Raw genomic sequence first — 22,591 nt, 5'->3', positions numbered from 1 at the left:
GTGTGTGTGTGTGTGTGTGTGTGTGTGTGTGTGTGTGTGTGTGTGTTTAAGCTGGGTGGGTGGTGGTGGTGCACACTCAGGAGACAGAGGCAGGAGGAACTTTGTGAGTTTAAGGCCAGCCTGGTCTACAGAGTGAGTTCCAGGACAGTTAGGGCTACACAGAGAAACCCTGTTTCAAAAAACATACATGCATACACACACATATACGTATATATATATCATCTCTATGAGTACTTGTGTACCATGATGAACGTGTAGAGGTCAGAGGACACCTGTGGGAGTCAGTTCTCTTCTACCATGTGACTTTGAATCAGTTTGTCAAGCTTGGTGGCAAGTGCCATTGTCACTGATCCTCTTCCTTATTTATTTGTATTTATTGAATCACATGTATGTGTTTTCTGGGGTGGGAAACATGTATGCCGTGGTGCTGACATGGCAGTAGAAGATACCTTTCAGGCATTGGTTCTTCTTTACCATGTGGAATCTGGGGCTTGGACTCAGGTTGTCAGGGTGACAAGTGCCCGTCAGCCCCTTTGTGTTTTTTGTTTTGTTGTTTAAACATAGTCTCACTGGCTCTGAGTTCATTTACTCTGTTGTCTAGACTGGCTGACCAGGGAATTTGAGGCTCCACTTGTCTCTGCCTCAGCCTCCCCACCCAGGGGTTAATAGAACTGCCGCCGCACCTGGCTTTATAATGGCACCAAGGATCTGAACCTTGATCCTCGTGGAGGCACAGCAAGCCCTTACCCACTGAACCATCTCCTCAGCCCTGAATAGCATTAGTAATATGTCAGTTTAAAACAATAAGCTGGGCAGTGGTGGCACACACCTTTAATCTCAGCACTTGGGAGGTTGAGGCAGGAGGATTTGAGTTCAAGGCTAGCTTGGTCTATAGAATGAGTTCTAGGACAGCTAGGGCTACAGAGAAACCTTGTCTTGAAAAACCAAAGCGGGGGGGGGGGGGGGGGACAAATGGCACATAGCTTTTTATGTTGTTTTGTTTTGTTGTTGTTTTGAAACAGGGTTTATCTGTGTAGCTTTGGCTATCCTGGACTTTGTAGACCAGGCTGGCCTCGAACTCACAGAGATCAGCCTGCCTCTGCCTTCCTGAGTGCTGGAATTACAGGCATGTGCCACCGGGCCCAGCTGTGTCAGAGGTATATAGAGCTCTGAATTTGAGGCCATCCTGTTCTAAATAGTTCCAGACCAGCCAGAGCTACACAGTAAAGACCCTGTCTGAAATGGGGGGTACAGTAGAGGTACTGGAGAAGATCTGTGACACCTTGTTTTCCACTGTCCAAAGCAGCTGGGGTTTTTTTGGCCTAGACATAGCTGATGTGCTGGCTGGTCATTCCTGTGGCAGGAGCTGACCTATTTATCCTAAGATGTCCAACAGCACCTTGGCTTCAACATTTGATGCCGTGTGTGACAGTCTGGAATATCACTGGCCATTTTCAAATGTCCCTAGGGTGAGGAGAGGACAGAGTGGCTCCCAGCTGAAAATCACAGAACCAGTTCCTTCCCTTGCCAACAGATAGATGATCCCAGTATGTTACTTTGGCTCTGGGCCCACGGGGACTTCTGCCTTGCTTAGGATTCCTCTCCTAAGATCTGAGTAACCTCTCTCCCTCTCTCTCCCTCTGCCCCTTTTAAACCCTGCCCAGCATCTGTAAGGTGGTGTTGTCTCTGGGAAGCTCACTGCCTTATTCACCCAGATATGTGGTCAGAGTGACCCCTTCACATCACCATGCTTCATTTTTTTTATGGCTCTGCACACAGCCTGGCCTGTGTCTGCTCTGCTTCTCTCACTGCCCTGGAGCTGGAGCCAGGCAAAGCAGAGAAGCTGGACACAGATAGATGTTGGACAGTAGACTCCTTAAAGTCAACTCCTCTCCTTCACAGCATGGCTCTGAGCTGATTCCAGAGAAGGCAAAAGAGACTGCTCCTTGCCCTCCTTTGCTCTGTTTTGTTATGTGTACCCAAAGTGACCAGTGTGTATTTCACGCCATCCATGATTCCTCCCATGCAGAGCCTGACGTTCAGTGTCATGGCTTCTCTCCTGCTGTTCACCGATGCTTTCCAGGAAGCGGTAGACATTAGCTGGCCACCTCTGACGGTGGCTGAGCACTTTAGAGGCTGGAGACAGTTTAGTCTATGTAGTCCCACTCAGTTCTGGCAGTGTTGTGATGGCAACATTGGAGGCACTCCTTGGAGATAGAAACTTGGGCTTTTATTTCACAGCTCTAGTTTTGTGGTAGAATCTGTTTTTCAACTCAGGCAGGTGCTCACCACCTGGTGAGGTCTGGCACCTGTGACTTAAGTACTTGACCTTTTGGGGTGGAAGGGAATTGGAGAGCAAGCACACTACCTGTGGCACAGGGATGGAGCCTTAGGGGATTCTGTGACACCTAAAGTCAGACCCACCACAGCTGCCTTCCAAATGCCTCCGATGCTTTTATAACTGCAGAGCTCTGTGTGGGCCCACTAGAAGTAAGTTTTACTCTGTCCTATCTCTGCATCTCTTGGGAGGGATAAGTGTCTGTATGATGGAAAGAAAGGACAGGATCCAGGCTGCCAAGGTCAGGACTAGGCTCTGGATCATCTGTGAGCTGTGTGGATGACATTCAGGGTGGTGGTAGCATGCACTTCATGGAGTTATAGGCACATCAAGGGTAGCACGTACAGTATTCTGAAACCAGCCTAGAACCTATAATGAGCAGAGCAGAGGAAGCTCCCCAGAGCTATAGCGTATCCAAACAGAATGGAACCTGAGAGCTTTGAGAAGCAGAAAGCCCATGCTGGGCAAGGAAGGAAAGGAAAGGGGCACTGGGGTAGATCTGTGTGCTGTGCACCAAGCTACAGAGCACAGGCATATTTGAAAGTGTTGGAGAGAACCAAGAGGATGAAGAGGGAAAGTCACAAATGATGATGGCAAGGCCAGGGGAGTGGCAGATAGTAACCCCACCCCCTCATTCTCCTTGTCTCTTCCTGCCTGCTGCTCTCAGTGCCAGCAGGTCTCTGGGGAGATGGAGCTCCTTGTCATGGCATGATCAGAAGAGCTCCTGAAGACAGTTTCCAGGTGGAGAGCCACACTCTGAGCCAACAGGCATGGGGGAGGTCCCCTTTTAACGTAGGCTCCTCCTGGTGTCTCCTGCTTCAGCTGTAGAACTGGGGCCTCCATGTCATATGCCCTGTATGAGGTTGTGCGGATCATGGCCCATATATGCCTGTGTGTACATACATGTGTTTGCCTCCCTGCCTCCCCCAGCATCTGGATCTGACAAAGGCCAAGAGGGCCATAGTCTGCAGACTCAGCTCAAGGCTCTCCTCAAGGACTCTCTTCCTCTTGAATTTCCCATATGCAGCTTTGGGTTTCTATGATGATTTGGGCCCCTAATTGGTGGCTTTTGAAGACCAAAGCCAAGGGTGCAGTTGAAATTAAGCTAAGGGTGGGGCAGACACAGTGTCTTTATAGTAGAAAAGGGCACAGGCCTCTTCTCCACATACCCATAATTGCCTTAAAGCAAAGGAGGGAAGAGCCTTTCAGGACCTCAGCCTCTGTCCCCTGGGTGCAGAGAGCCAGGCAGTGGTGGCTGATTGTAGCGGTTGTGTGTACATGTGGCCAGCCAGTGCTTTCTTTGTGGCCTCAACCCTGTCACAGGTCCCAGAGTTGGCTGCTGAGGTACCGTGTGTACCTGTAAACAGCAGGCTGACAACAATCCCAAGGCTCTTGTCACCTGGAACCGGTCCTGCTTGGTGGTGTGGTTTATTGCTTCCCTGTAAGTCACAGCCTCCTTCTAGAGCTTGTTTTAGTTGCCTTTACCAAAGCTTCAGTGACCTTGTACTAGAATCTTCCTTTTCAGCATTTCTGTTTCCTCCTCTGGCAGTCGCTTCCACAGTTGAGAGCAGAGAGGCCTTGCTGAGGGTATTGCCTTGGGTGGAGTTTGAGGGGACAGCTCTCCCTGGTGTGTGCTTGCCTATCCTGGAGCAGAGGAGCTGCGCTGCCACCTATGGGTGGCTGAAGCGTGGCAGAAGAGCAGTCCTGATTTAGAGACACAGGAACAGAGAAGACAACCACCCTGGCAGAGAACTAGCTCTGCCCGGGCTGCTGGAGGTGGCCACCCAGCAGCGTGGCAGCAGTGGGTAGCAGTTGCTGGGGGTTCACATGGATCAAAATAGTCTCTGCAGCCAGCATTAGAGCCACGCCGCTCGGGCCCTGCAACACCACAGATAAGGAGCAGGCTGCAGCTGGGCAGGCTAGATAACCCACATTAGAAGGGTGGAGTCTGGTGACAGCTCCCTTCAGGATGACTGGCCACTGCCCAGGGTCAGAGGGCAGACACTTGGAGAAGGATTTAACTCATCAATATGTTTGCTTTTGTAGGATGAGCTAAACCCTGTGCTAGACTGTGGTGTAGCTATGCTTTGCAGTGCACAAGAACATCTCCAGTGTGGAGGAAGGCACAAGCAAGAGGGTGGAGATAGGGTAGAAGTCTACTTTCTTGCCTTTGGTGGGAGACATGGCTGCAGCAGCACTGGTATGTGCCTGCATGGAATGCATTCTGCCTTCAGGTCTGCTGCTTACATGCCTCTACACACATTTTCTTTACAGTTGAAACTGGAAGACCGCTCTGTGGTGCCCCGGGATGTGGTCCGCCACATGCGTTCAACTGTGAGTCTGGTTCTCGTGCCATCCGGGGTCTTTAGCCTTCTGCTCCCACTCTTTATTTGGAAGAGAGCTGCCGGGTTGGGGAGTGGAGGACATAGGGACTCTCTGGGTGGGTCTTCTCTGGCAGCCTTGTGGGCTTTCTTTCCTCTGTAGGACAGTCAGTGTGGCACAGTGATAGATGTCAACATTGACTGTGCCGTCAAGCTCATTGGCACCAACTGCATCATCTACCCTGTCAACAGCAAGGACCTCCAGCACATCTGGGTGAGTGGCTTGTCGTCTTGCTGCATGGCGTCTTTGCTGCTCCTGCCAAGTGTAACTTTGATGGGTCAGATGGCTCAGTGCTTGGCCACTGTGGCCAGCCTGCTCCCGGCACAGGTCAGAGTATGCTCTTCCTTAGTATCAGCACAGATTGCTGGCAAAGGTGGTCACTTTCCTTGTTTCCTCACCTTCCACAGACATGTTTGTTTGATGTGCATGGGTATTTTGCATGCATAGTCTGTGTACCACTCGCATATAGTCTAATACCACAAGAGGGCGTTAGATTCCCCGGAACTGAAGTAGCAGACAGTTGTGGGCCATCACATGAATGCTGGGAATGGAACCCAGGTACTCAGCAAGAGCATGCGGTGCTCTTAACTGCTGACACATCTCTCCAGCTCCCTCCAACACTTAACTTTTAAAACAAGAAGGCTAGAGAGATGGCTCAGCAGGCTAGAATACTTGTTCTTGCTAAGGACCTACAGTTTCAGAGGCTCCAGCTCTGTCCTTTGACCTCCGAGAGCATCAGGCACACATGACACACATACACATGCAGCAAAGTATATACACGTAAAAATAAATAAGTAACAACAAAGGTTTCCTTTTAATAATTTACTTTGTAAATGACTTTAACGTACCCAGAAATGCTAAGTTCATGTGCGCACTCTCCAGTGTCTGCAGCTGTTAACATCTGCACGCTTGCTGTCTTCACCCAACACCCTCCCGCTAGACTTTTATCTCCTGGGCCATTTGAAAGCCAGCTACACCCACAGCCCCCGGTACCCCTGCTCACCTGATTTTGTGTCTTCCAAAATGTGGATCCAGCGCATGGATGGGAATCAGCAGTGACACCTTAGTGCCTAGGATCTCAGGCCCTTGCTCACTGCCCGTGTCCTTGGTCTGCAGCCCTTCATGTATGGAGACTACATTGCCTATGACTGCTGGCTGGGGAAGGTCTATGACTTGAAGAACCAGATTATCCTTAAGTTGTCTAACGGTGCCAGGTAGGTGTCAGCTTGGGGACAGCTGCCTGCTCCAAAGTAGGTGCAAGGAAGGACTGTGAGATCAGAAGTGGTCCACGACAGTGATGGGTGATGCCGGCATTCAGCACCTGTATCCCAGGGCTAACTCTGTTATCTCTTTCCTGCTACAACTCAGGTTTTGGGCTATCTGAGCTTAGTAAAATGTTTTCATTTAGATGTGATGAGGGCTGGTACTCTGTTGTGGGTGTGTTAATGATGGCAAGTACTTCCATTAGGCTGGGGTCCTGTCCCATGGCAGAGGCCAATTTGTAGGTGGAAGATAAATGGTATGTTTTAGAGCATGTTTTAGTCTTGGCCCTTAGGGTGCCCTGGTGGGGATCAAGCCTCTGTCTACTGTTTCAGGTGCTCCATGAACACAGAAGACGGTGCCAAACTCTACGATGTCTGCCCACATGTCAGCGACTCGGTACACATGCTCTGCCTGAAGGGCGTTTCCTTCTCATGCTTAGGCATGAGGACTATCCAGAGGCTAGGCCAGATGTGAGGCAAGGGGAGGAAGTGCACCAGAGCAGCTGGAAACGGGGGCAGAAAATATTAGTATTTTGTTTGAATTGTGTTAGTCTTATTTGGGTGGTTGAAATGGGGGAGGGGTGTTTTAAGATTTCTTTTATGAGCAAATCAAAGAGAAAGAGAATGTGCACCATGTGTTTATGGGAGCACATGGGGCCAAGACAAGAGGGTGTCAGATCCCCTGGGATTGGAATTGGAGGTGATTGTGAGCCATCATATTGGTGCTGGGAGCCAAACTTGCGTCCTCCACAAGAGCAACCAGTGTGCTCTTAACTGCCCCAGCCCCTTGTTTCGTTTTTTGAGGCAGAGTCTTATTCTATAGCTCAGGCTAACCTCTAACACAATCTCAGCCCCTGGGTGCTAGGATTGTTGCTGTGCCGCCACGCTGCTGGCCTTTTCTCTCCTCTTCAAGAGCACAGAGTCACTTAGTCAAGCAGGACAGAGAGCATAGTAGCACATGGAGGTAGTCTGTACCTGGGGGCTGTGATTACACGGCGTGTGCCACTGCTTTGTGTGCTTTGCTCCTGAGTGTGTGGCCCCTGACCCCCAGGATTGCTTTTTGCCGAGAACAGTCTGCAGCTGCATTTTAACACAATTCCTGGGCACTTAGTTTGCACCAGGCTTGGGAAGTGTATTCTCTGTAGACTGCTTCAGCGAGTCTGAAGGCCATGTTATGTGAGTTTTTCTGGCTAGCCGGGCACAGAAGCACTACTGCCAAGGAGGCCTATTCATGTGTACTTTCCTCTGCCCCTAAACCTGCAGGGTCTCTTCTTTGATGACTCCTATGGCTTCTACCCAGGCCAAGTGCTTATTGGCCCTGCCAAGATCTTCTCCAGTGTCCAGTGGCTCTCAGGGGTCAAGCCTGTACTCAGCACCAAGAGCAAGTTCCGTGTGGTGGTGGAGGAGGTAAAGGCCTAGGTGGTGGGGGGAGGGGCAGAGCTGTAAGCTCCAGGACAGCTATGCCGCTGCCCTCCAGCCTGCTCCCCAGTACCCCAACCCTGGTTACTTGAAAGGATTGAGCACCGGGGCAGCCCAAGTTCTAGTCACCAGGTGGCTGATTGGCAGAGATTGGTCCACTTGCCTTGCTCGGGCAAACAGAGTGGAGGGATCCTGACTCCTCATGAGTGGGTGCCACAGTTTGTCTGTGTGTAGTGCTGCAGACCTTGAAAGTCCACTTCCTGCTATTTATTCACTCATTTCATTCATTTAGTTGGTGCAGGGGTGGGCTTTGGGTAGCTCTGGGCAGCTAGTTAAAGTGTCCCACCCATCGTCCCTAGGTACAGGTTGTAGAGTTGAAAGTCACATGGATTACCAAGAGTTTCTGCCCTGGGGGCACGGACAGCGTTAGCCCCCCACCTTCTGTCATCACTCAGGAAAACCTAGGCAGGTGAGAGTGCCCCCACCCCAAAAACCCTAGGGACTCGTCCCTGGCATGTCTTGGTCTGGCCATAAGTGCATGGGAGGGCCAAGCAGCCCACTGGCCTCTTAGAAGCACAGCCACGCTCCCATTTTTTTCTCTTCAGGGTGAAGCGTCTCGGATGCTTTGACCATGCTCAGCGGCAGCTTGGGGAACGCTGTCTATATGTCTTCCCAGCCAAGGTAGAGCCGGCCAAGATTGCCTGGGAATGTCCAGAAAAAAACTGCGCCCAGGGGGAGGGCTCTATGGCCAAGAAGGTATGTCCTTGAGGTGGGTAGGTGTGGGCACTCAAGGAACTGGCCATGAGCCATTTCCACAGCCAGCAAGGTGGGTCTGGGCTTTAGGCCTTGGGGAGCATCCCTGAGGACCCTTGCTGGCCAGTTAGGTGTGTATAGTTCTAATCCCCAAGACAGAAGTGCCTGGGGCCAGCTTAGGCCCCTGCCTGCCTCACTCCACAACTTGCTCTCCTTTGCTCTGCTCTTGTAGGTGAAGCGCCTGTTAAAGAAGCAGGTTGTGAGGATCATGTCCTGCGCCCCAGAGAGCCAGTGTCCTAGAGACCATTCCATGGAAGATCCAGACAGGAAAGAGGAAGCCAGAGCCAGGGGTGAAGCAGGCTCTGCCAGCCCTGAGGAGCAACCTGATGGATCAGCCAGCCCAGTGGAAATGCAGGACGAGGGGTCAGAGGAGGCTCAGGAGACAGGCGAGCCACTGCCCCCCTTCCTGCTGAAGGAGGGTGGAGACGATGGGCTACACTCAGCAGAGCAGGATGCCGACGATGAAGCTGCGGATGACACAGACGACACCAGCTCAGTGACCTCCTCCGCCAGCTCTACCACCTCCTCCCAGAGCGGCAGTGGCACTAGTCGTAAGAAGAGTATTCCCTTGTCCATCAAAAACTTGAAGCGAAAACACAAGAGGAAGAAGAATAAGATTACCCGTGACTTTAAGCCCGGAGACAGGTAAGTTCCTAGTGTGTTTCTCATCCTGTAGTGCCCAGGTAGGGATCAGGAAAGAGCCCCCAATCTGGGCTCACATGCGTACTCGGTAGCTTCCAGGCTCTGTGTACCTTGTAAGAGCTTACGGTGCTCCTATCCCCAGATGATGGACTAGGGTAGGCCTTGGTGGATGATCTTAGGATGGCGGCTAACCCTAACCTGGCTTTCTGGAATCGTATTTGCTGAGTTCCCCCTTAGGGGTCCTGGCTCAAGACTGCATCACATTTGGGGCACAGATAAACTTTACACACACTAAGCGCTCATCTTGCTTCCATGAGACTCAGGTAGGCCTGGAAGGGACAGGGCATATCTTTGTGGCCTGGCTCATGGGTATACTTGGCAGGGTGGCCGTGGAGGTCGTGACCACGATGACCTCAGCTGATGTGATGTGGCAGGATGGCTCTGTGGAATGCAACATCCGTTCCAATGACCTCTTCCCTGTGCACCACCTGGACAACAACGAGTTCTGCCCTGGAGACTTTGTGGTGGACAAGCGAGGTAGTGCGGGTCTCAAAGTGGCCAGTGGGGCACTCTGGACAAGGCCCTGGGTCAGTGATGACGGGACTTGGAGAACTTTCTAGGTCTTTTAACAGGTCAGGGGAGGCCTGCGTGGTTTGAAGTGTGGTAGCCGCCAGGTACCCCAGGGCTCTAGACCTCAGCTAGTCACATCCCTTCTGGTTTCCCTAGTCCAGAGCTGCCCAGACCCTGCTGTCTACGGTGTGGTGCAATCCGGGGACCATGTTGGCCGAACCTGCATGGTGAAGTGGTTCAAGCTGCGGCCTAGTGGGGATGATGTGGAGGTGAGCATGCTGTCCTGCCTCCTTTGGGTGGGCTCTGGGGAAAGGACGGAGACTCATTCCAGCCTGGCTTGTGCCACAGCTCATTGGAGAAGAGGAAGATGTGAGCGTCTATGACATTGCTGACCACCCTGACTTTCGCTTCCGCACAACTGATATTGTCATCCGCATTGGCAACACTGAGGATGGGGCTCTGCCCAAGGAGGATGAGGTAGATGTACTCTCCAAATTCATACTCTGCACAGCAGCTCCGTGTGGGCAGAGGCTGCAGTTCCTGACACTGCCACCTGGTGGCTTCAGGAGCTAAGACCTGAGTATCCAAGGATGGCCAGCATGGTCTGCATCAGAAATAGGCTTCCCATACACCTTACGGGCTCGGGCTTCCTGGACCCCGCCAGCTGCATTTCCTAGGGGACTACACTCCATTGTAGCTATGAACACCACACACAAGTCAGCTGCAGCAAAGCCCAGAAGGGCTTGGAGATGGAACTTGACCTAGACCTTGAGGAAACGCTGAGGATGTTGAGAGAGGTCAAGACAGATTCTAGACAGGGGACCAGAAACAAACTCTGGAGGCAGGCCACCCTCGCTAAGGATGAGGGCAAAGCCAGATGTGTGAGGTTCCCAAAGGCAGGGAGGTGGGCCAGAACAGTGGATGTAGGGAGAGAAGAGCTGCAGACTTGTGAAAAGGCACTTAGTATTTGCTGCCAGCCCAGGCAGTGGGTGCCATGGGTGGGAAGCCTGGGAGGTGGTTGGGCAGAACGGCAAGTGTTCGTGTCCTGCAGTGCGCACAGCTTCACCCCTTGCACCCACTTGACTCTCCACTTTGCACTTCAGCCGTCAGTGGGCCAGGTGGCCCGAGTGGACGTCAGCAGCAAGGTGGAAGTGGTGTGGGCCGACAATTCAAAAACCATCATCCTGCCACAGGTGAGGCTGGCAAGGCCCTGGCACTGGCCCCTAGAGACGAGGCCTCCTTGGCTGCTTGCTCACACACCCTCACAGGTGTGAGAGGTTCCCAAACCTCTTGATTGCTCCAGATTTCCAAACACTGTGCTGAGAAATACCGGGCCGGGTACTTCCTAACACCGTTTCTAGGACGGTTGTTGACAGATAAGGAAGAGTAAGAAAAGGCTGGCCCAGTTCCAGCTGTTCTTCCCTAGCTGGTCCCCTTCCCCCTGCCATACTTGAGATGACCCTTTAGACCAGCTCTGCTTTTCTGGTGCACATAAGAAGGTGAGCCAAGTGGGCAGAGAATAGAGCACCGTGTGACCAACTCTGGTGCACCTGTTCATCTGCCAGTAACGTTTCCCGCTCGCTACTGGTGCAGCCCATAAAGACCTGTTCACCCCAGCACCTGGCCTGGTCCTGAGGTACGGCCAGCTTTGCTGGGGTTTTCCCCTTTGCCCCTCACTCACACCAGCTGACCAGATGCCAGCCAGATGTCCAGGGCTAAAAGGAAATAGTGCAGGTGTTAACTGGGCTTTGTGTACTGCTTGGGGTGCAAATTAGGCAAAGGGCCGCTTGTAGAGAACTGGGGATCCTGCAGCATAGACAGGAATTCAGATGCAGAGTTAGGAAGAAGAAGCGGGGAAGGGATCGGCAAGGCCTGTGAGCTGTCAGCAGGAAGGGGCTCCAGAGCTCTGTAGTGGGTGAGTTGTCTGAGCTGCCTTCTTCTGCCTCCAGCACTTATACAACATTGAGTCCGAGATCGAGGAGTCGGACTACGATTCAGTAGAAGGCAGCACCAGTGGGGCATCCTCCGATGAGTGGGAAGATGACAGTGACAGCTGGGAGACAGACAACGGGCTGGTGGATGATGAGCACCCCAAGATAGAAGAGCTCGCCATCCTGCCCACTGAGCAGCCAGCAGCCCCTGAGGATGACAAGGGGGTCGTTATCAGTGAAGAGGCGGCCACAGCGGCCATCCAGGGAGCTGTGGCCATGGCTGCCCCCATGGCAGGGCTGATGGAGAAAGCTGGTAAGGATGGTCCTCCCAAGAGTTTTCGGGAACTGAAAGAGGCCATCAAGATCCTGGAGAGCCTCAAGAACATGACCGTGGAGCAACTGCTCACAGGCTCCCCCACCTCACCTACCGTGGAGCCTGAGAAGCCAACCCGGGAGAAGAAGTTTCTGGATGACATCAAGAAGCTACAGGAGAACCTCAAGAAGACCCTAGACAATGTGGCCATCGCAGAGGAGGAGAAGATGGAGGCAGTGCCCGACACAGAGCGCAAGGAAGAGAAAGCTGAGGTGCAGCCAGCAGTGAAGGCCGAGTGGCCCAGCGAGACCCCCGTGCTCTGCCAGCAGTGTGGCGGCAGGCCTGGCGTCACCTTCACCAGCGCCAAGGGCGAGGTGTTCTCTGTGCTGGAGTTTGCGCCCTGTGAGTTACCTGGAATGGCTATCCTTCCCTGTCCTCCCCAGAATTTGTTTCTGCCATCACACCGGAAGCTAAGTGGCTTATCCTCTCCTTGCCCTAGCCCCTGCCCCTGCCCTTGTCCTAGGGGATAGTAATGAGTGATACCTGGGCTCCCTCACCATCTAGAATGTCCCAGGCAGCCACACCATCCAGACCATACTCCGAGGGCAGTGTGGTTTGTGGTCGGAGCCTGACTGTTCTCTCCACTGCAGCAAACCACTCTTTCAAGAAGATTGAGTTCCAGCCTCCGGAAGCCAAGAAGTTCTTCAGCACAGTACGGAAGGAGATGGCTCTGCTGGCCACCTCCTTGCCCGATGGCATCATGGTCAAGACTTTCGAGGACAGGATGGCAAGTGGGCTGCTGGGAACTTGGGGAGGCAGGTACAGGGTGCCGTGGGACACTAAGGTATTGCCATGTTTCCAGATATGGTGGCTCAGTCACCTGAGGTATAAGCATAGAGACCCAGGTGGCCCATCCTTTAAACAGAAGTATACCCATGTAATTCTAAGTCCGTTCTCTGAAAGATTGGAGCCTGCTAGGAGGAGTCGGCTGCCTCTGCTGTCCCTTCCCTGCTCTCCCAAACCAGAGGCCTTTGCTCACTCTCAGTGGGCTCCTTCCAGAGGACCTTGTCTGACACAGGGCTGCCCCAAGTGTCACCATGGCGTATGGTCCTTTGTGTGGTTTGCCATTATGCAGCTGCCCTTGTATATGTGTGCTAGGAACCCACAGTGCTGCTCCTGGCTCAGCCTCCCAAGGGCAGATTACAGGTGGGAACTGCCACGCCCAGCCTTGCTTGAGGTTCCCAGGAACACCTATTTAACTTGGGTTTGAAAAAATTTCCTTTAGGAAGTTCCAGTCTGGTGCCCTTCTGCCGAGGGGAGTAAGAGAAACAAAAGAAAATGTTCTGTTTTGTTAAGACTGGACTTTGTTCCAAAGTCTTAAAAGATGTCACCCCGGGTACTTCAGACCCTGTGGAAGGGTCTTTCAATCTCTCTTTTCCCAGTTACTATCTGCTCTACTCTAGTACCCTGCCAGGCGTGCCCACATGCACAGACAGACATATGAAGCCTGTGTCCTGGATATCATAGTTCTCTGGCCTCTGCCTGTCTTAGCCTTTGAGCTCAGACCCTCAGTGTCACCCTTCCAGCAGAGAATCTGCACCCCTGCCCCCAGAAGCAAATTGACATGCTTGGGTTCGGTGGCTCCATGGCTGTGGCTTTGGAGTGCCACCTCCTTCCTCCTAACTGTGCAGTGCTCTGGGAGAAAATGAGGCCAGGCCCCTGATGCCAGCTCTCATCCCATGTTCCCTCCAGGACCTCTTCTCAGCACTAATCAAGGGCCCCACTCGGACTCCCTACGAAGATGGCCTCTACCTGTTTGACATCCAGCTTCCTAACATCTACCCAGCAGTGCCCCCGCACTTTTGCTACCTCTCCCAGTGCAGTGGCCGCCTGAACCCGAACCTGTATGACAACGGGAAGGTGTGCGTCAGCCTCCTGGGTACCTGGATTGGAAAGGTGAGGAAGGGCCCCGTCCCCCAGTGAGGTGGTGGCATAGTGGGGCTGGCGTCCACGCGGGGCAGACCTGAAGGTTCAATCTGCATTTCAGGGAACAGAGAGGTGGACAAGCAAGTCCAGTCTTCTCCAGGTGCTCATCTCCATCCAAGGTATGGTTGGCTGCTGGGCACTGATAGGCAGTTCCCTTGAGTGTCAAGGGCGGGCCTGCCATGTGGGCCTACCCCACTTACTAAGGGACTCTTTCTGGTAGGTCTGATCCTGGTAAATGAACCATACTACAACGAAGCTGGCTTTGATAGTGACCGGGGCCTGCAGGAAGGCTATGAGAACAGCCGCTGCTACAATGAGATGGCATTGATCCGAGTTGTACAGTCCATGACCCAGTTGGTGCGACGGCCTCCTGAGGTCTTTGAGCAGGAGATCCGGCAGCACTTCACTGTGGGTGGCTGGCGACTGGTGAACCGAATTGAGTCCTGGCTGGAAACCCACGCCATGCTGGAGAGGGCCCAGGCACTGCCCAATGGTGTCCCTAAAGACAGCAGCTCTCTAGAGCCCATGGCTGTAGCTGAACTCTCAGACTCCGGCCGTGAGGAACCTGAGGATGTCGGGATGGCCCCTGGGGAGGCCTCGCAGGGCTCAGACTCGGAAGGTGGTGCCCAGGGCCCCGCCTCAGCCAGCAGAGACCACACAGAGCAGACTGAGACAGCCCCTGATGCGTCAGTACCACCCAGCGTTAGACCAAAGAGGAGGAGGAAGAGCTACCGCAGCTTCCTGCCTGAGAAGAGTGGCTACCCTGACATCGGCTTCCCCCTCTTCCCGCTCTCCAAGGGCTTCATCAAGAGCATCCGAGGGGTCCTGACACAGTTCCGTGCTGCCCTGCTGGAGGCAGGCATGCCGGAGAGCACAGAAGACAAGTAGTTGCCAGCGCTTGAAAAAGGAGTGTTATGGTGGGAGAGGCCAGCCGCTGCCTGCTCCCTCTCTTTCTGAGATGTTGCCCTCTTCCTGCCCTTTCCTGTCCCCCAGTTGGAGCCTTCTACTGCCTTCTCCTCCCTGCGGCAAGTTTGATGCTGAAGTGCAAGAAGTGTCCCAAGATGCTGCGTTCTGTCCCTCAGTGATGTTTCAAAGGCAGGTCCCTGAGGCACTGGGAACTCTACTAATGTTCCTCTTGCTGCCCCAGGCAGAATGTCCTGGCACTTGCTTCCTAGCTGTCCCTTCTCAGGTCAGAGGTGGGGTGTTGAGGAACCTGCAGATGGCAGGAGGGTGGACGTGCCTTGCATGAAGTGTGGCTGCTCCTGCAATGCTCCCAGTCCCTTTTCTCTTCAGCTTGACTGTAGCCTCCCACATCCCAGACCCTCCTGCCACACTGGGTCCTTTATCCCCTGTTACTCCACCTCTTGGAGCTATGGCTGCTGTGGCTGGCTCTGGGCCCGCCAGTGCGCTATAGCCCTTAGGCCTGTTGACCTTACTCTCTAAGAGAGCTGAAGAATAAGCTAAGGTTCAACGTGACACCCAGGAGAAGTGGTAGCCCTTGCATATAAACAGGAGAGGAGTTGAGGACAGTGTGCTGCTTGGAAAGAAATGGCTGTAGGTGCCTTGCTCTTCCAGTCCAAGATGGCGGTGACACTGGCAGCCCTGCCCGAGTGTGTGGGCTCTTCTTTCATCTGCTCCATTCAGCCTCATTTTATCCCCATTGAGATGGCAGGAGCATCTGCACAAACCAGGCCAGCAACAAGGGCCATTCCCATCCAGTGGCCCAGCCTCTTCCGGCAGCCTTGGCTTATAGACTCTCTGTAAGGACAGTCTGAGGGAGGAGGCTGGAAGGCAGCAGGAGCTCCACCCCACCTCCACAGGCGCAAAGGTTTACAAGTTTCTAAGCTTTTGATAATGTGAAGCTCCAGGCAGAGAGGGCGCTGTTGAGCACATTGCAGCTATGTCGTTTCTAGTGTGTGTAATATTTAAGGTTGGGAATAAATCTCAGAAGCAAAGATACTAACTCTTACTAGAAAAAGACAAACAAAAAAACAAAAGACAAAAAAAAAGCCAAAGCATGATGCGTCTTGTCAGCCTTAAATGGGCTCCACGCCTGTTCTGTGCCAGGACCACCGGGCAGCGAGCCTTGGGAAGGACAGAGCCAGAAACTGGACCGGTCACCAGGAACCACCGGCACCTGAGGACATGGGTGCTGGTGGGGCTGTGCATCCCTGGGCATCATTCATGTGGAGATGTGAATGCCTACTGCTTATAATACCTGTATAAAGTGCTGTGTGATTAAACTTTTTTTTACTTGCATTTTTTGGGGGGCTGGCTCATTAACAAGACAAGGTGACACCATTAAACCTGCCTCTGCCGTTCATTCAAGCTGTTGTTTTTGACTTTTGTCTGCTGGGCCCATCCTCCCATACTGTTTGCCAAGGGAGAACGTGGCAGTGGGTCCTGGCCTCACTGCCTGACACCTTCATCTCCGGTCATAGTCTGTTGGGGTGGGTGTTGAGTATCCAGACAACAGTCAGCTCTTGGGGCTGGGTAGTGGACACCAGCCTACAGCTGGCTATTCAAGATTCTTGGGGAACTGATATCAGAGCATCTAGTGACAGGCAGGTGTCAGCATTCTGGCTACAAGCTGGAATGAGTGCCCGCCCGGTCTTGGGGCTTGGCATGTGCTCTGCCCTGCTGCTTCCTCTTTATGCCTGCCTGGAACTCCAGTTCGGTGTAAGGGAAGGGCTGAGGTGTAACCCAGTTCGCTTTTAAACTGCTGTCTGTGCTGAGTCCCTTCCCCGGGGAGACTTAAGCAAGTCTTCCCCAACAACAAAGTATGGGGCCACCAAGGTTCCTCCTGGGGAGCCAGTGAGCTCATTGGGCTTAGCTGCAGAGCATAGATGAGGGGTTACTTGCAGGAGCACAGGAGACTCAAAGCAACCCCATTGGAAAGCCCACCCAGCATGGATGATGGCTTTCCACGTAGTAGCTACATGGATCATTAAATTCCCCAAGACTGCTGGAAATCAGGGCAGAATTATGTGTAAATGACTGGGAGGAAGTACCAATTTCTCCAGGAAACAATTCATTTGCAGTGGCCCAGTAAGAAGGCACAGCTGCCCTGAGGTCCACATTCAACAGGCTCTGCATCAAGGCTTCTAACTCAGGAACCCCTCCCTGCTCTGTGCACTCAGGGTGCCCACTGTATTTAAGGCGGGGAGGGGGGGGTGAGGGAGCAGCTAGCCAGGCTCTGGGGGCCTCTGCAGCTCAAGTGGGTCTGATTGTCAGTCCCTCGGGAGCCCAACACCAACATGATGGTGCCATGGAGATATAACTAAATGGCAACATGCTTACAGAGCATACTGGAGACCCTGGGTTCAGTCCCCAGTACCACAATTCCATAGCCCTTGCTGGTGTCATGACCCCATTCTCTTCCCAATCAGGATCAGCAGACTGGAAAAGGCTACTTTATTTGAATTTGGTTCTCAGAGGGTGCCTTCTATACACAAGTGGCCCAGCCAGCGGGGCTCCTGCCCAGGACCTCATTCTAGCCTGCCTTTCCAAAACAGTCCCACTTTTCTGCTTTCTCTATAGGGTAGGGTTCCCGCCACCTCCATATGAGCTTTAGAAGTACCCCCTTCCCAGGGGATGGGAGCAGGGAGGGTCCCTTCTCAGTGTAGACACAGACAAAGGCACAGAGAGCCAGGGCATCACAGTTCTGGAGGTGGCCTCTGCTGGGGCTCCCAGCTGGATGGGCCATCTCTGCTGTCACAGACCATCCAAAAGTAGTTGGGGTGCACTTGGCCCTGCACGGCTTCACACGCCATCCTCTCTCCATCCACGGCAAATAAGCCCCGCTGGTTCTTGGGCTCCAGGCGGAAGGCAACCACGGGCACATGAACCATGTATGGACAGTCAAATTCCATGTGCTTGCCCTTCTGCATGGCCAGGAAGAGACGCAGCAGCATGATCCTCGACACCCCCGCACGGACGTAGAACAGATGCATAATGCCAGCCTCACAGCGGCACATGGGTGCCGCAAACAGCTCTGTGCTCAGGTGGCTGTGTAGCAGTACCAACACCAGCACGAAGTCCTGCTCTGGAACCACGGTCCAATGGGAGGGCACTGGCTCTTCCAGAGGGACGAGGTGTGTGTCCACAGGGCCCTCGTGCGCCAGTGCAGGGGAAGCAGGCACCTTAGAGGCCGCCTTTCCTACGGGAAGGTAGGCCAGTTGGCCCTGGTAGATCCGCAGGGTCACCAGGTGGCAGAAGGTTCCCAGCGTGAAGCGAATCTCCCCCAAGCGCCTGTACTTCTCACTCTCCAGGTCCACATCGGCAATAAAGCCCCAGGCCAGGCTGAGCACGGAATAGAGGTGCCGGCCGGAAGCAGTGTGCAGCGACAGCAGATTCATAGGTGATAGGCGCCGACGGCATAACAGCAGCGTGCAGTTGAACAGGAGGTCTTCATTAGTCACCTGCTCGTACCTGCGCGGTTACAGGTCAGGCGGGATGGGTGGAGAGCTCCCTCCCACGCACCCTCTTTTTAGTCTTTAGGGGGCGGGGCCAGCGAAGCAACAGTGGTCCCTGGGGAGATTAGTGGAACCAGTGACAGCAGGCGAAGACTCCCTAGGGCCAGTAAACTGAGGGTAAGGATACAGGAGAGAGAGGAGCTTCCCACGGGAACTTAGAAAACCTGGCCGTTAGGGTCGATGGTACCCTCTCTGACCCCCTGCTCTCACCCAGCATAGTAGTTGATGGACGCTGCCACTGCATTGCCAGAGCCTCCGGGGAGGCTACACAGGGGTTTCTGGATGGCAATCTCCCAGTCAGGCCGTTCCATCAGCCCGTTCACCACCTGTTAAAGCAGAGTGGCCTTAGCGCAGGGAAACTCTCCTGAACCCTCTGGCCAATCCTCCAGCCCAGCCCGTACCTCATGGATCAGACCATCACCGGCCATGACCACCAGGGCATCCCAGTGGCCCAGTTCCTCTGCATACACCAGCTCCTTGGCATGGTTCTGCCGCTCTGGCAGGGGATACGATGCTCTCAGAGCCTGTTTTCTGGCAGGAAATGCTCCCCTCACTCTCTGGGGACAGTACTCACCTGTAACCATCAGTTTAAAGGATATCTCAGCTTCCTCCAGAAGGGGCTGCACATGGTTCTGGAAAAGCTGCAGAGCCTTGCCCTTGCCGGCGCCGGGGTTCAGCAGCACCAGCACCCTGCAAGGCCGTGGGAGCAGTCCTCCGGGGCAGCCTGCTTTAAAAAAAAAAAAAAAAAAAAAAAAAAAGATGGGGCTGGAGAAAGAGGCTCAGTAATTAAGAGCACTTGCTGCTCTTCTAGAGGACCCAGGTTCGGTACCAGCACCCGGACGGTGGCTCCCAGTGGCCCTAATCTCCAGTTCCGGGGATCCCTACTCCCTCTTCTGGCTTTCAAGGCTACCAAGCACAGACGTGGTGCACATCTATGCTGTCAAAACATTCACATAAAAATAAACCTTAAACAAAACAGAATGACAATGTCCTCAACGAGCCGCTAGAGGGCCGAAGAGAGCTGCAGGGACACGGGGCGAGGTGGCGGGGCGGGAGGGCAAGTCTTTGGGTAGCTGACCAACACAGCCCTGCTAGAGGAAGTGGCCTCCCACAGGTTGTCTGGGAGTGGGACACCGCAATGCCTCTTTTTGGCTCAGGGCCAGACGACTTCGTGCCTCGTGGGATAACATGTTTCTCTAGGCTTCTTTCTGAGGTTCATTTGGGGGGGGGGGGGAAGGTCCCTTTAGCCTCTCCCAGACAGGTACGCCACAAACCTGGTTCCATAGCCAGGGTCCGGGGCTCCGGCTGACAAGGGGCCACGAGGGCTGGCCGGGCTCTGCTCGTGCTAACGGCGGCTCGTGCGTTCCGCTCCTTATCGGCGTTGCCCAGCAGGATGTCTGGCGACTGGCTGTGCGGCTCGCCCTCTCCGCTTCCCTGGGCCGTGAGAGCGCCCCTGTCATTCCCCGAGGCGGCCAGATCTGAGGGACAGGAGGAGACAGTGTTGGTGGGGCTCGCTGCCGGGGCCGTGCGCACGTGGGACAGGGTGCCCAGCAGAGCCCCTGCCCTCGCGCGGGGACAGTCACCAGAGCGGGTGGGGATCCAGCTTTCCAAACTGAGCTCCCACCCCACGAACGTTCCGTTCCAGGGGACTCCGGATTCCCGCCCGACGCATGAGTCAGTGACCCGTGCCTCTCTTGGTCGGGACAGCGCTTCACCCTTCGGGACTGGTGGCGAGTCCAGTCGCCAGAGTTCCCAGAGCCGGTGCTGCGAGCGCGTACTCTGGGACGAAGAACCACATCCCAACCTGTCCAGTCCCGGGCCTGAACTCCGAAGCCGCCGAGCCTCCGAGGGGGGTGCGCGCCGCGCTCCTGACGACAGCGCCCGGGTCCCGCAAGAGCCAGCCCAAGCTGGATGAACCTCCAGCGACGGTCCGCCCTGCCCGGGCGCGAGTGCGCCGCGAGGCTCGGGCCTGTGGCCGACCCGCCGGAGGGCGGGAGCCCGGGACGTCCCCGCCCAGTCTGTCCCTCGAGCGGCAGCGGCGGAAACCAGCTCTTGCAGCCCCGCGACGGAGGGGCCGCTGAAGCCCGGGGCCGACCCGACTCCCAGGGCTCGCCTCGCTCCCCCCGGGCCTCAAACTTTTCTCTCCACTCGGCGGGGCGGCGGCGCGGGGAGGGCGCTGAGCCTCGGCGCCGGCCCGGCCCCGCCCCGCGTGCCCTGGGCTTCTCCAGGCTGGAACCGGAGCCGCGCGCCGCGCTGGTCCCCCTCCCGCCCGGGATCTCACCGTACCGCCCCCAACACGGAAGCCACCGCCCACGCCTCGGCCGCGCGCGGAGAAGCTGGGTCCCCGGACGGGATCGTGTGCCCCCCGCCCGGGCCGGAGGAACGGCTCAGGAAGTCGGCGAGGCGTGGCGTGCCGAGCGCGAAAGTGAGAGCGCAGCCCAGGTGCCTGCGCCCGGCCGCCGAGCGGCCTTCGGGTGCGCTTGCTGAGGACCCGGCACTGTACCTCGAAGCCGCTCTCACAGCAGGGAGGCAGCGCCTCTTCGGCAGCGCCTAGCCCCGGCATGAGCGGAATTCCACACCCAGACCCGTCCAGCTGTCCTGCCTCCGGGCCATGGCAGGTCGGGGCACCCGCCACCCGGGAGCTTCTCTTCCTCCCCTGCTCCTCTGTGATGGGTTTACTTTCAGCTTCCAGAGATGCAGCCGCTGGATCGTTCAGCCGCAGAACGCGGAGTAGTCTGGCACGCCCTCCAGGGGAAAGCTGAACCGGTTTGGGGACTTCTAGCTGGGGCACGAAGTCGCGAGGAGGTTAGCACAGCAAAGTTGGAGTCTTTCCCCCAGGGAACGCTCTCGAGGCCCGGGAAGCTGCCTGCAGCGGATGATCTGGATCCACGATCCTCACCAACTGGAGGAACCCAGCAGTGTGCACAGAGCGAGGGGGGCGCTCTCTTCAGGATCCGAGAGGCGGGCGTGGGGGCGTGGTCCCACCGCTCCCCACCCCTTCGGGCGAGCTCGGGGTGAAGATGAACACGCGCCCGGCGGTACGGGCTTCGGTGGAGAAAAACCAGACGCCTGCTTGTGTAAGTGATATATTTCATGGCAGATGACCCGAGGGTGTGCATGATTAACCCGTGTTAAATTCCTAGATGATTATTGGTGGCGACTGGAGAAAAAGAAGCTGCCAAGTCCAACTTGGTGACCTACCCAGGTAGGATCAAAACAGACATGAAACCCCCAAGGAAGCTTGCGGTGGTCCAGCCCCAGCACCGAGGGTTTGCGCGCCCACACCGGCCCCCGCGCGCGACCCCACACGCCTCTCATTGCATCCCTTCTCAAAGTCCAGAAGAGGCGAGTCCGGGAGGAGGGCAGAACCAGATAACAAGGCATTGCGGTGAACTGGGTCACGCCTTGAAGGTGGCTTTTCCTCCATAGGACCCCGGAGTCCCCGACCTATTTTCTCACTATTTTAGGGGTCCCCAGGAGGGCCAGGGGCGCAGGCTGGACCTGCGGTTCCGCACGCGTCCCTGCAATACATGCCTTGGCTCTGTACCGCCGCGGGACAGCTTGACCCAAGCCTGAGTGCCCGGAGTGCCTTCCGAGAAGGTGACTCAGCGACACGCGTGGAACTCCCGGAAACAAGTAAGCAAAAAATGAAAATAAACTGGAGGAGTTGGAGGTAGCAAGGGCGTCATCACCCACCCCCAGTGCCGCCAAAATCAGGTCCTACACCCACTCCCATTCCCAGCTTCCCACCTCACTCCCTAGGAATCCAGCGCGGACAGGGAGAGCAGCTCTGTAGCCGCAGTGGCGCGGTCACGCGCTGCGGGAACGCGAGCCTCGGTGGGAGGAGGGGGCTCTTCGAGGGAGCCAGAGCTCACTGCGGCTGGCTCCTCTCTCTGCCCTGTCCCTCTCCTTCAGAGACCTAGGGTCCAGGGCTGGCTTTGGCATCTAGGAGACTCAGGTAGGAGGCTATTTCGAGCTTGGAGGGGCTGACTCCTCAGACTCTTAGGGAACGCCCCCCCCCTTCTGCTCTCCCACATTTGGGAGGGAGTGTCTAGCAAGTCTGAAAAGCCAGTCGTTAGCAATTGGAAAGGAGAAACTGAGGCACAGAGAAGCGAAGACCAGGCTGTGTGTGACTTCTTCCCCAAAATGCCAACCTGGAGCCGGGTCTCTCTTTCCTTTGAGATGTAGGGCTGGAACCTCTCACGCTCTGCAGGTCATCGAGGGTGAGATTGACTGGAAACTCAGTCGATGACAGAGCAGAAGCAGCCTGCAGGGCTTTTAAACCCTGGGCCTCAGGGTCCAGTTCCCTTCCTGGGAAAGACCCAGTGAGAGGGGGGTTCCAGCCTGGCCAGAGTTCCAGTCGGCACAATGGTTTCTCTGTGCTCCCTGCCGCCTCATCCTCTGGCCTCCTCACCTCTTTGGCCTCTGCCTCTCTTGTTCTTGTTCACCTCCCCCATCCT

The 22,591-nt window shown here is 55.2% G+C and overlaps 2 protein-coding genes across 7 annotated transcripts in view; one reads left to right on the top strand and one right to left on the bottom strand.

The window, feature by feature from the left end:
- Nucleotides 1-15,984, top strand: part of Ube2o (ubiquitin conjugating enzyme E2 O) — a 43,605-nt gene extending 27,621 nt beyond the window's left edge. Inside the window, exons 2-18 of one of the 2 annotated variants that reach the window (XM_055592275.1) lie at nt 4,613-4,672; nt 4,823-4,933; nt 5,837-5,934; nt 6,316-6,379; nt 7,246-7,389; nt 7,761-7,870; nt 8,007-8,082; nt 8,387-8,859; nt 9,239-9,393; nt 9,583-9,695; nt 9,775-9,903; nt 10,530-10,619; nt 11,376-12,072; nt 12,321-12,457; nt 13,423-13,626; nt 13,718-13,775; nt 13,877-15,984. In XM_055592275.1, coding sequence (XP_055448250.1) covers nt 4,613-4,672; nt 4,823-4,933; nt 5,837-5,934; nt 6,316-6,379; nt 7,246-7,389; nt 7,761-7,870; nt 8,007-8,082; nt 8,387-8,859; nt 9,239-9,393; nt 9,583-9,695; nt 9,775-9,903; nt 10,530-10,619; nt 11,376-12,072; nt 12,321-12,457; nt 13,423-13,626; nt 13,718-13,775; nt 13,877-14,544 — 3,387 coding nt within the window. In that variant the 3' untranslated portion in view covers nt 14,545-15,984. Of the gene's footprint in view, nt 1-4,612; nt 4,673-4,822; nt 4,934-5,836; nt 5,935-6,315; nt 6,380-7,245; nt 7,390-7,760; nt 7,871-8,006; nt 8,158-8,386; nt 8,860-9,238; nt 9,394-9,582; nt 9,696-9,774; nt 9,904-10,529; nt 10,620-11,375; nt 12,073-12,320; nt 12,458-13,422; nt 13,627-13,717; nt 13,776-13,876 lie in introns of both variants that reach the window. The other variant, XM_055592274.1, reaches the window with a different exon arrangement.
- A 1,069-nt stretch (nt 15,985-17,053) lies between these two features.
- Nucleotides 17,054-20,928, bottom strand: Sphk1 (sphingosine kinase 1). Of its 5 annotated transcripts, none has more exons than XM_055592693.1 (6): nt 20,811-20,928; nt 19,406-19,609; nt 18,706-18,858; nt 18,533-18,627; nt 18,342-18,457; nt 17,054-18,087 (listed from the first exon to the last, which is right to left on the bottom strand). In XM_055592693.1, the coding sequence occupies exons 2-6, from the start codon at nt 19,413-19,415 to the stop codon at nt 17,313-17,315; spliced, it is 1,149 nt and encodes a 382-aa protein (XP_055448668.1). In that variant the 5' UTR covers nt 19,416-19,609; nt 20,811-20,928; the 3' UTR covers nt 17,054-17,312. The 5 variants fall into 5 exon arrangements, with proteins under 5 accessions (XP_055448668.1, XP_055448667.1, XP_055448664.1 ...); XM_055592692.1 differs by lacking the exon at nt 20,811-20,928 and adding an exon at nt 20,418-20,601; XM_055592689.1 differs by lacking the exon at nt 20,811-20,928 and adding an exon at nt 19,756-20,390.
- Between the last annotated feature and the right edge of the window lie 1,663 nt (nt 20,929-22,591).

The sequence above is a fragment of the Psammomys obesus genome, unplaced genomic scaffold, assembly GCF_907164565.1.
Source record: "Psammomys obesus unplaced genomic scaffold, mPsaObe1.curated_primary_1811, whole genome shotgun sequence".
NCBI lineage: Eukaryota > Metazoa > Chordata > Mammalia > Rodentia > Muridae > Psammomys > Psammomys obesus.
Note: the sequence above shows the minus strand (reverse complement) of the source record. Positions and strands in the feature narration are given on the sequence as shown.

What these genes read in the sequence shown, in the direction of transcription:
- Sphk1 (XM_055592693.1), bottom strand. An exon ending in GTGATGGTCTGATCCATGAG is followed by an intron (nt 18,458 to 18,532) that starts GTACGGGCTGGG and finishes CTGCTTTAACAG; the next exon opens with GTGGTGAACGGGCTGATGGA. An exon ending in TCCATCAACTACTATGCTGG is followed by an intron (nt 18,088 to 18,341) that starts GTGAGAGCAGGG and finishes GTAACCGCGCAG; the next exon opens with GTACGAGCAGGTGACTAATG.